General features: G+C 33.1%; 1 protein-coding gene across 1 annotated transcript in view; it reads left to right on the top strand.

The window, feature by feature from the left end:
* Positions 1-12,234, top strand: part of SLC25A36 (solute carrier family 25 member 36) — a 38,139-nt gene extending 25,905 nt beyond the window's left edge. Inside the window, exons 5-7 of the mRNA XM_036102660.2 lie at positions 3,622-3,688; positions 6,176-6,465; positions 8,696-12,234. Of these exons, the coding sequence (XP_035958553.1) occupies positions 3,622-3,688; positions 6,176-6,465; positions 8,696-8,889 (551 nt within the window). The 3' untranslated portion in view covers positions 8,890-12,234. The remainder of the gene's footprint in view (positions 1-3,621; positions 3,689-6,175; positions 6,466-8,695) is intronic.
* The last annotated feature ends 553 nt before the right edge of the window (positions 12,235-12,787 follow it).

Here is a 12,787-nt window from a genome sequence, read left to right as displayed (position 1 = left end):
CTCTTTGCTTAGCATAACATATTTTAAAAGTCTAATACAGTGCTTTCTATTCTCTTGTCTGTTGATACTTAGCTTTCTACTTTCTTGCAAAAACATTGATCTTAATACCTACCATTACTTTCCAATAAATGCAGGGTAAGAATATGTGGGACCTAAGCTGTTTTAGTTTTAATTTTTTTTTTTTTTTTTTTTTGTAGTTTTAATGTGTTTCTCTTAGAAGGTTAGGTGGGCTTTGTTCTTACAGAACTTGATGAAATAAAAAGTACTGAAAATGCAATACTACAGGTATCACTCACTTAATGAAATAGACATTTTCAGCAAGTTTCCTATAAGCAGGATTTCTGTTAATCTGGTTTACATTAACAGATGGAGTCTTAGATGAAGCAAATAAAAGTTGCATTTTGAAAGTTTAAAAAAAATTACTAATAAAATTCTAACCGCACTGCTAACAATATGGCCAGTACGCTGCCACTTTGCTTTCACGGACTAGAGCAATATTAATTCTTCTTAACCTACAAATAGATCCTTCATACGCCTCTAAGTCAGTTTTAATGTTTAACAGGGTGCTCAGAATATTCATATGAACTAGGATATTATCAAAATTTCACAAAATTTAAATGTCAAAATAAAAAGTAATAGTAAATTTCTAAATTTCAGGTAAACTATTCCCAGTATCGTTGTATGTTTATCTTAGAAGTAGGAAGATTTGTTTAGATTTGACTGTTGGCCAACTTCAGATTGCCTTACCATATATAATTAAGTTAGTGATAAATTTTTGCTTCTTCCCACTTGTTTCATTTCTTGAATTAATAGATTATATTTTTATAGGTTTAATTAGCTTAATGTCTAGTTAGTTTATTAGGTAGAGTGTCTGTGGTTAAGAGAATGTAAAAGCATAAAATTCTAGGACCAGAGTTTTAACTGTGGTAAAGACCAATAGCTAAAAACCTGTGGGTTATGCCTAGAATCCGTCTAATGTAATTGTTTGCTGGCATTTAGGCTAGTGTCTTTATTAAAAGCTGGCTTATTATTGGGAGAGTTGAGCCAGAACAACTCTAGTAAGCACAAGTTACTGATAGTAACAGTTATAGAGCGATAAGATGACAACACTCTGACCTGAATTTTAATGTTTCCTGTCCCATAGATTAATTTGTATTTGGAAATGAATTTTAGTTAAGTGAGAAATACCTGTTGTTTGAGTCCTGTCATTGTTCATTAGTATGTACAGAAAATAATTAAAAATTTTATTCATGGATATTTGAAAAATTCATTTCTAGTAATATTTATAAATATTATTGCAATATTTTAAAGTTTACAATATGGAGTTTTTTCAGCCTTTAATTGAGGAATTTTGTGACTTGGAAGAGTATTAAGCTTGGGTACTAATATTTTTAGGAATAGAACTTCTATTTTTAAAAAAAAAACTTTGATGTTCATCTTTTCAAATAAAGTATAGTAGATTGAGATTTTTACCTAGACAGGCCATTTTTTTTTAAAGTTTGATGTAAGGAATCCCAGTTTTAGGCTTTCAAAATTAAATGAAAAGCAAATTTTTTTTCTTAATTTCCACAGGATAATTAATAAAAACCATCGTGAATAATGCAGAATATTTTGTTGCCTTGTGCTGCTTTGCAGCCTTTCACTAATAAGCCCCCTAATATTACTATACAGACATTTAGCTAATACAAATATTTAGGTTTAAAAACAAAGAATCATTAAATAAGGGATATAGCCAGATTACTGATGTCTGGTGGACATTTGCTTTAAAATATAATTTGAATGTATTTAGTTTGAGTTTTTCAGTTAGGAAAATGAAGGTCAAGAAAAGAAAAAAAAATTCTTTAGCTTTATTCTCATTTAAGCCAGGACATGTAAGAGAAATCTTTTCCAAGTAAAATATTTAAACAGATCCAACAGTTTCATATTTTTCTTCTCCTTTCCTTTTACCAAGAATTTATATATGAAAAGAAACTCTTATTTAAAAATGTTCCTGATAACCTGTCCAACACTTAAATTTTTATTAATTTAATACTGGCGCACACAAAATTGTTGGTCCCGTACTAGTTTTATACATCTGTATGTAGTATTAAAAACACTTGAGAGAAATGGAGACTATAGAACTATTCCAAAATAGTGAAAGGAGTTACCAAACCAAATTTTTATTCCATTATTCATGTTTTATAAATATATATAATTTAAGCATCCCTTTGTGAGACATCTGGCTCTTTCTGTGGTGTTAAACAGTGGATTAGGAAATAAAATTTGAGTTAGCTAATTATCTGACATTATAGAAGGGAAAAGAACCTATGAGACCAAATTCTGCTTTGTAAACAATTTAGTAAAATTATTTTGCATTTTAGATATACCTATATTGACTTTGAAGGCCAAGAAAAGGTTTATGATTGGTTCTGCACTATATGTTAACTTAAAAAACAAATTATTTTTAAGTGCACCACAGCGTTTTTCTTCCTGAAATAAACTTTACTCATATTAAATGTGCTGGTTATATTCCACCTTTCTAAACACAATGTGCTTCACCTGCCTATGATTTGATAGAAAGTATTAAAATAGTTAAGATCCTTAGACATTTCTGCATATAAGTTTTCATTGAATTTAAGGGCCAATTGAAAAAGTACAGTTTGATGTAAGTAGTTCTTTGAAGTATGTGTAGTGATCTTAAATGTTCACAAGCAATATATTAAAACCCCGTTTTGTATAGATGAAGCAATTTTCATAAATTCCCGTTATCAAGATTACATTTCATGAGCTATTTTTCTGTAACAGTAGGAAGCTAGAAAGTAAAAGATAGCACTAGTCTAGAAACAACTGTTCCAGAGATCTTAATTTACTAGCTGGAATGAGCCATCTTAGGAGACCACCCTTCTGCACTGATAGTACATAGTACTTAAGTTTTAAAGTAAACTAGAACTACCTTCTACTCTGAATTTCTCTCTCCAATGTCTATAAAAGTGAGAGGGAAGTTCCAATGTGTAACTTTTTGAACTTTTGAGTTTTTGTATGTGTTTAAATGGATGAGAAGTAGATCTGTCCTATTAACCTTAACAGAAACCTTACTTCTGTGATTCCATTATTATAACAGTATTAGTAAGTATATGTTCATATAAAGCATTCATAAAGGCAGACAACAGTCCTTATTATTATATAGCCAACCTAAGATCAAATAGAGTAAATGCTGACCTTTAGGTAGAATCCACTTTTAACGTAGGGATTTGGACCTCAAGTAGCTGTTGTAGAGTTTGCATGCTAAAAAGCCCTAGAACACACCAAATTTCTATATATTTGTCTGTAGAAATGGGTTTCTAAATTTATCTTAGAGTGTAGAGGGCGCCCCAGAGAATATTCTGAATATGTTGGGAGAAGAATTTATATATTACCAGATTTTGCTCTTAAAATAATTTTTTAGTTATGGTCAGAAGTTGAGAATGTAGATTGGAAATAAACTACAAATGTTCATGGTTGTGTAAAATAAAAGTGTATAGCATACATCAATTAATAGTTTATACATTTTCTTTAATATAGATTTGTATGATTTTTAAAACCTTAAAGTTAATAGTGTATTCTTCATTTTTACCAGAGTTCATTTTAAACATGTTTGTTTAGGTTTTACTGCAATCACAGCGACCAACCCCATTTGGCTTATAAAGACTCGGTTACAGCTTGATGCGAGGTATGTTAATTCATTAAAACAAAATTAAAGTTGTTTCAACTAATTTTTTCCTGTAAATTTATATCTGTGAGATTTCAGTGCCATGTATCTAGCCATGTCTTTCCCCTCTTTTGCTGCTGATTTTGTTTTTTTGTTTGGTTTTTGAAACTTGGGTCTACCATCAAAAGCAAAAGTGATATAATAGTTGGCAATATGAGACTTTCTAGGGAAGAAAGTATATTATGTGTTGTGTTTTTAAATAAAAGAAAATGAAAGAAAAAGAATATATATTAGCCTAGCCCAAGCAGTGATAATTTCACTATGTGAATGATTATAATTGGTCTCCCAACAGTTAAAACAACCCATATGATCAAGTAGTCTAAATTAAATCTTGAAGGATCATTGCTCAAATTTATTAACCTATATACAGAGAGGCCTGGCATGGGATTTAGCTCTCATATATTCATAGACTTCATCTGTTATCAATGACCACTTTATGGGAGCAAAAATCATTCATGTGATAAATGTATGTTGAGCAGATACACTGCTCAGTTCTAGAGCTATACCGAGAAACAGTGGGGACCAACTTTAAATGGAATAGTCAGGGAATTTTTTTTTTTTTTTTGAGCCCATTTTAAGCAGAAGCAGTCAGTGCAAACCTCATAGGTCTTAAGTTTAGGGCCTTCAGCGTGTTTGGGAACCGAGCAAAGTCCTGAAGCAGTACAGCTTAGAGTCTTGCCATCTTAATTCCTCTTGGCCTGTAGAATGGAGGATGGGGAAAAGGAAATTCTTTTATAGAGAGACGATCCTATTGCTGTATAATAATAATAATAATAATAATACTTTTGAAACTTTTAGCCTTTTGGTCTGGAGTAGACTTGTAACAAATTTTCACTGTTATATTTTAGGGCTTGGGAACTAGTCTATATATCTCATAGACTATAAAACTGATCTAAGAAATCATTAACAATTATGCCTGTTTAAATATGTTTTCCGCATTCTGTCACGTTGAACTATATGCTATTTGGAGACTTGAAACATCTCTAATTCTTGTTTCATCCAGGATAATTGAAATGAAATCTTAAGCGTCGTGAAGCAAAACTCAAAGTTTACTTCTTAAAGCCAAAGATCTGAAAGGTAGTGGTAGTTAAAACAACCCAAAGGTTAGAGAAATGTGAAGATGCCAGTTGATATTATACTATTATAAACTACCAGGGTTATGCTTCAGTATGATGTAGGGTGGATCTGTGGGGGGTCCTGAGAAAAGTATGGCTTAAAACTCTTATTATTTTTTCACCTACAATTGTAGCACAAGCCAACACAAGTTCTTAGGCTTGGGGTGATGGGGAATGGGATGGGGTTGGCGTAGTAGTTTGAAGGTTGGTTTGAGGATGCTAATGTATAACCATGAAATCAAGAACAGGGCTGATGTGTTTGCATATTACCCTTTGGGACTTGTAGCATTTTAACTTCTCATGAGGAAGTCTCTGGCAGAAACTGATTACAGTTGGTTTCATGGATCATTCAACAAAGAAAGTATTCATTCATTGTCATTAGTTGAGGACAGTTATTAGTTCAAGACAATAATTAGTTCATAAAACTGGAGGAATTTGTGGGTTATCAGGTGGGTGTCTTAACTGTGTTTTTGTTATGTCAGAAACAGGTTGTATATAATTTATACATAGGTAAATTTTCTATTTCTTTCCCTGTAGGTAGCATTTAACTCCATTTCTTATAGATAAGGGTCTATTGGGAGAATCATAGTGTAAGGTAATATTTTTATAAACTCAAAATTACATACTTATATAAGAGTAGATACACTGCCTATAAATAGCACTAAGGAAGTTTTACTGGGCACAGTGCTCGGTAAATATTTGGTAACTCTCGGGGTCCTCATTCACTGTTCACCATGATACTGACATGAAAGATAGGCCTGTTTGCCTTCGAAGGATCATTGGAAATTTGACTTAAATTTCCAGTCATTTTTTGGGAAGAACTGAGTGGGTTTGGAAGAATCCCTCAAATGCACAAGTACTGGATTAAGTATACTCCTTGCTTTGTGATGTACTATCATCATTGGTGTCTCAATCACTCTTTTATGTTACGAAGTGCAGAAGAAAACATCTCAACTTAGAATTGGATTTAATGATTCAATGTAATGTGACAGCTTGTTTTTATCTTGAGCTGCAGTCACAATGTATTTGGACTATTTTGTTTCTTATCCCTACAATACAAACTTCAATGAGTGTATGAAACTGAAGATTTTTAATGTAGTGTATTTTGCATTAGTAAAATAAACTACTTACATGTTACCCATCTAATGTGACAAACTTAGGACAAAAGAATAGGAGGTCTAAAATGAATGTTTTAAAATTCTGGTTTCACTTCTCCATGAGTTAAAGAGGATCATTCTATATTTAGAGTGGCATAGTTCCACTATATTTTACTGACTTTATTTTAAAAACCTATACTACTTTGTAAATAACATTTTTCCTTTTTGCTTTTCAGGAACCGTGGGGAAAAGCGAATGGGTGCTTTTGAATGTATTCGTAAAGTGTATCAGACAGATGGACTTAGAGGATTTTATAGGGGCATGTCTGCATCATATGCTGGCATATCAGAGACCGTTATCCATTTTGTTATTTATGAAAGTATTAAGCAAAAAATACTGGAATATAAGATTGCTTCTACAATGGAAAATGATGAAGAGTCTGTAAAAGAAGCGTCCGATTTTGTGGGAATGATGCTAGCTGCTGCCACCTCAAAAACTTGTGCCACAACTCTAGCTTATCCACATGGTAAGAGGAGGTGGGCTTCTGGGAGTAAAATTCCATTAATTTAGAAATACTTTCCCACATCAGCCAATGGCCCATTTATTACAGCATTTATAATTTTTATTGAATTCTAGTAAAACAGAATACAGTTCTTAGGAGCTCATAATGGGATTAAATCTGTGTAAGTAACTGTTTTAATAGGTCAGTATATATTACAGTAGCATGATGAAGATTGAGCATGCACTCTGGACCATCACATTTTAGCCCAGAGTCCATCAGATTCCAGCCAGGTGATGTTTGGGCAAATTAAAAAAAAAAAGGTATGAATATAGATGGTGTACTAGATACTTTATATACATTATTGCTAATCTACAAAAAATTCCTGCAAAGTACTTACCTTCTCTATTTAAGTCTAAGTATGCTAGAACATAACCAGAATTTGTCTTCATTTTCTAAGTTGCCGAAGGTTACACATGTTTAGTCAGTGGAGGAGCCCAAATTTGAAATGGAGTCTGTAATCCAAAGGATTATAAGTTGGCAAATAAGTATATATGAATGATTTATTTCCATCTTTAAGTTTTATAGTGTTAGCCTGTTTCATTAATAGATAACAAAATCACTTAAAAATTTGTGTGCAAGATGCTGAGGTTTTTTTTATAACTTTTGTTTTGCTTAAGTATAGCCTTTGATTTTGTTGTGTTGGGGGTTTGTTTTGCTTTGGATTTTTTTTTTTTTAAGATTTTATTTATTTGTCAGAGAGAGAGTGAGCACAAGCAGGGGGAGCGGGAGGCAGAGGGAGAGGGAGAAGCAGGCTTCCTGCTGAGCAGGGAGCCCGATGCGGGACTCAGTCCCAGGACCCTGGGATCATGACCTGAGCAGAAGGCAGACATTTAACTGACTGAGCCTCAGGGGTCTTTTTTTTTTTTTTTTTAAGATTTTATTTTTTAAGTAATCTCTACACCCAACATGGGGCTTGAGATCAATAATTGCATGCTACTACGCCAGCTGACCCATCCAGGCACCCCCGCTTTGGGTTTTTAATCTAAATGCTTCACTTTTGTTACACTGATTAACATTTACATTCATCCTTGTAAATCTGAGGCCCTGTGATTAAAGCTATATCAAGACAAATGAAACAGGGGTAGGAGGAAATGAGTATTTGCTCTAAAATGTAATTTATGAGTAAGACCAACTCTAACCAAGTTGGACTGTGAACTTACCTCCATTTCCTGAGGGAAGTTCCTAACTTCTTTCTTTAAGAGAAGTCAAAAGAGGACAATATGAGCAGCATTGTTTAGGTCCTGGCTACAGTGGGATACCTAGAACTGTGGCCTGCTAAGGGTAAGAGACAGCACCCTGTCCCCTCAAGTGAGATGATGTCTTTATATGAAGAGGTAGTTTATAAACAATATTTTGAATGGAATATATAAATGGCATGAGTTTTTAAGATAGGACACAAGAGATTTCAAATACTAACATTTGCGGTGAAAATAGTTCTAGTTCTAGGCCATTTCCCTCAGGCCCAGCAGGAGTAGTGTGTTGGAAAAACAGACTCTTCAGTAGAGAGCGCTGAATTCTTGTCCCAACCTCTACCCCCAACTGACTAAAACCTCTCAGCAGTCCGATTTCCTCACCTTTCAAAACTAAGAAATAATGGACTAACCATAATCTTTTTATATCTCTTAAGAGCTCTGAAATTTTACGATTTTTGCTTAGTTGCTTCCCAAATGGGGCCTTTTAGCTAACAGCTAGTGTTTTGAACATTTTTAGGCTTATGTACATGAAATTTCATGTTGGTATCTGTGGACCATTGTGAATAGATTATTTATTCTATTTTCTCATTGTGGGGTCCACTTAAGAGCTTTTATGTTTATTTCTCACATATCTTTGTGTGTTCATCTTTGATAACCACCTGCATTCCCTTTTCTGTTTCTTCACCTTTTCCTTACCACATGTATTTTCCCTTTTATCTATATCTAGTATACAACTAACACTTTTGTTTTATTCTTTAACCATTCAGGAACCTATGAAATTTTATAATTAGTATTTATAATTAGTGATTTTAGCCAGCTGTCTTAGAAATTTGGAGTTATTGTAATAAGACCAGTTTCAGTTAAGTTACACATTAAAAATCACTCCCATATTTATTCTGAGCTTACACTTAAAAGACTGGTAAATGGGATGTGCTCAGCATTAGGAGGGAATAAAGATATCACTAATGCTTTTAAAATGACTTTTTTTCCCCCCCAAACAGAAGTTGTAAGAACACGACTACGTGAAGAGGGAACAAAATATAGATCTTTTTTTCAGACACTGTCTTTGGTGGTTCAAGAAGAAGGTTATGGGTCTCTTTACCGTGGTCTAACAACTCATCTGGTGAGACAGATTCCAAACACAGCCATTATGATGGCCACCTATGAATTGGTGGTCTACCTTCTCAATGGATAGCAACTTCAAGCTGCTGTACTATGAAGAGGGAAGACCAAAAGATTACAGTGGACCATGCAGTATTGAAGCCAGCATGGTGGACAGAAGAAAAAAGTTTGGGAACATGTAACTATGCCTAAGTGGAAGTTTGGTTGTAGGAATTAAGTAATCATAACCACATTACTTGGTCTTTTTCAGTAATGTGAAGGGAAAAAAAAAAAAAAAACCTAGGCTGCCTCTAAGAAAAAGCCTTTAGAAGCACTCCTGCCTCCAAATTGCCATTTTCTCTACCATGTCCACAGGACACAGTTGCATTTTGTTGATTTATGGCAGTCAGAGTACAGTGTGTGTTCCATGAGCACTTTTCCAGTCTTCTAAACAAAGCCATCCCTAATTGTGTAAATATTATAACTATCCAAAGATAGTATTGACAGTCATAAATGTCTTACCTCTGGCATCTGTGTAATTCCTGTAAAATTGTAAAATAAGAATAAGTGAGATCCTTCGTATTATTTTCCCATTTTCTTGAGAGGATCTGGAATATTTTAAAATTAATTATTTGGCATTAATAGTCACTAGTTTTGACAACTAATGAAATAATGTCTAAAGATCTTGCATATTTTTAGCTTTAAAATGTTTTGGTTTCCACTGCTAAAAAGTGCTTGATGTTGAGCATAATGTGGACACTTAAATTGTTCATTAACATATCAAGCTGAGTGGTAATAGTTTGGGACAGAAGAAACCATGAAATGTTGATTCTTGGCCATTTGAATAACTTGAGCACGTCCTCATATCTTCTCTAACTTTACAATACATGAGTGAATGGGGTTGTCTTGTCAGTGATTTATTAGTTACAAACTTGAATTATCATCTGTCATACCTAGGTATCATTTTCTTAAAGTGGAAAGAATTCACCACTTCTGAATCTTTTTCTGTTTGCCTTTACATTAGGAATTTGAACCATTGAATTATTTCCAGAAGATCAGTATAGATTGCATTTATTTTGTAGAGAAAATGGTAATTTTCAGCTTTGCCGTAATAGGTTTCTTTTTTTAAGGTGACATTATAAATATCTGGGGCAGTATAAACATAGAAGAGGGGGCCCTCTGCTATCTGATTGAGCAGGTAGTGATCCTAATTGACCACAGTTTGTAAATGAACAAACTGCTTTTGACAAGAAATTTATGCTATCCTGTGATTTTCTTGAATGGTAAATCATAGAAAGATTCAAGTTAATTCAGATTAAGTGTGCTAACAGGATATAGCTTTTACATTTTGCTGTTGAGTTCAACTGTACCTTTTAATACTTAAATGTATATATGTATGGCCCTTATGAAGATGTTTGCTGTAATTCTGTTAAGAGACTTTTGCTTATGGAAGTTGCTATACTGGTGTATAAAACATCTACAATTAAACTCCAGTGTGGTACTCATTTCAATATAGATGAACTGTACATTTTGTGCAATGGCTTTATCTTAAGAATGACTCTTTGTGAATGCACTTTGTGGCCTTTTTTTGGAGGAGGGGTGAGAGTAGAGAATTCCATGTTAAGATTGTTTTTTTTTTAAACATTGGTCATGTATTAGGCAGAAACCATGTTCAAAGCATTTTTCTGGGTTTTAGATACAGTGTTTTGGAGATCTTTAATAATATAAATGTTTTATGTATTCTATGTACACTCTAATGCCCCAACACAGAAAATTGTAGCACGTCATTGCAAGTTATCTCTGCTGTCACCAGTGAAACACAGTGCCCTCTTAAATTCCTTCACTTTCTTAACTCCTTATAATCAACAGTAACTGGATGTTTTTGAGGTGCTTCGATTGGAATTAAAAAATATTCCAATCTATTTGGAGACCAAAGGCAAATTTAGTTTCATTACCTTTGGGATTATTCGTACCTTTTATGATGAATTTTAGCTTTGACATTTATTGTGAGAAACAAGCCAAAAAAAAAGAAATCTAGGAGTTTCTAACTTAAATCTGTAGAGCAAGTCTCATCTATAGTGTTTGCCTTTTCAGGTGCCACTTACACTGCCTAATACAGTGCCATTTGCCTTGCAGAGATTCATGAACATACGTTGTGTTGAATGTAGGACAGAGGTTCTCCCTAATGTTAATGATCTCACTACACCACAAATGACTAAGAATGATATGAAAACCAGCAGCTACAGAACATCTTATTATTTAGTGTTAGCAAATTCATAGTAAGTGTCCTTCAAGGATGAACATGTATTCTATTCTTGTTTGTATTTAGCAAATAAAACTTATGTTGACCTTTAGTGCGTTATATTCAGCTTTTAAAAGTGAGTATTCTCTATGTACTGGAAGAAAAGATCTTAGAGTCTTAGATTTTGTTTCTTTGTGCAACAACTGGAAAGGAGCAATGAAGCTTATTTTAATTTTTTTTCCCAAAGCACAATCTGCCATAGTTTACTTTATGTGTGACAGAGATAATTTAAAAAAGAAAACTATAAAAGTTGTATATAAAGTTTGTCTCTGGAACATTTCTTTGGAGATTTTTTTAATTGATGCAAATGTTTAAAAAGAAAAACGCATATTTAAAGGATTAATTTTTTTTAAACTTTTGTTTTCATCTATTTTCTATCAGATGACTTTTTATTTCTAGTACAGAGATCAGCACTCTTCGGATTTGTCTGTACTTTTATTATAGAATTTTATCAGGAAATTGAATTGAACTTAAGTTAAAGCAGTAGATACTGAAAGAGTATGCTCATAGAGCAGCAGATAGAACTTTGGTACCTGTGGCTCATAGACATTTCCTAAATTTAAAAGTCCAAATCTGAGAATTACCAACCCTGTGACTGTGGGGTGTAATACCGTGCTTTTGAATCCAGGAAAAAAAAAAAAAAAAACTCTATCACCAAAGCTTTGTCTTAATTTTCATTATGTATGTAATTTTGTGGAACCAACTTATTAGATGGGGCTCACAAGTAATTTATTTGTCACTTCAAAACCAGGATAGAATATTGTTAGATTATTTAATCCAGCCTTTTGTCTCCTAAAACCTAATGCCCATTGTGGAATAGCATTATTGTATTAGGACCAGGGTGTTAAAAGAATTGAGTGTTTTACTCTTTTACTAGAGTATAAACATGTCAGCATTTTTAGATTTGTTTTAAGTCACGAAAAATACTGATTTGAACTTGAAGGATTTAAGTGCTGGAAATCAATCTATCCTTTTATTCTTCTAGCATTGTTCATGCCTGTCTTTTGTTGTTTACATACTCTTCTGCCCAGACTATTCGTACTGTAGGGACCCCTTTTGGGCTGATAAATATAATAGTTGAGCCTGTCTACTGATCATGACTTAAACATTCCTAAGAATAAAGGTATTTCTGAATGATTTAAGTTAGAAGGAATTTTAATTATATGAAAATATTTCCTACAATGTGCAAACTTTCTGCCCACTCAAGTCTCTTCTCCATCATGCACTTATATTTCTATACACTGCTTTTTATTTACACTGTTAATCTATACACTGCTTTTTATGCTATTCCTTTTAGAAACTGAAAATTCTAGTTTCACTCAGTTTTTATGTTACTAAACATTTGAATGTGTACCCCTCATATGTGAACAGTTAAATTATGATCTATTAGTCACAGCTAAATAATCAAAAGAGTTGATACCTTTTGACCATTGATGTGAGGTTTGCTATTCTCACATTTTGTGTACATGGCTGTAAATTATGTGCATTTATTCTATTTATGTTAACTAGCTGAATTTTATTTGAATTGTTAAAATTAAAAACTTTAAATATCCTTATGAAAATATGGGGGTTTTTTCCTGTAATGTATTCTAATATTTTGGTTTGGTGAGAATGTAATCACACTTTCTTAGGATTATGTGAAGAACAAAAGTGCATTGCCATTTTCAAGTTAAGTGTTAGGCTCCAATCT

This window comes from Halichoerus grypus, chromosome 1 (assembly GCF_964656455.1).
Source record: "Halichoerus grypus chromosome 1, mHalGry1.hap1.1, whole genome shotgun sequence".
NCBI classification, from domain to species: Eukaryota; Metazoa; Chordata; class Mammalia; order Carnivora; family Phocidae; genus Halichoerus; species Halichoerus grypus.
This window is presented reverse-complemented; position numbering and strand designations above follow the sequence as displayed.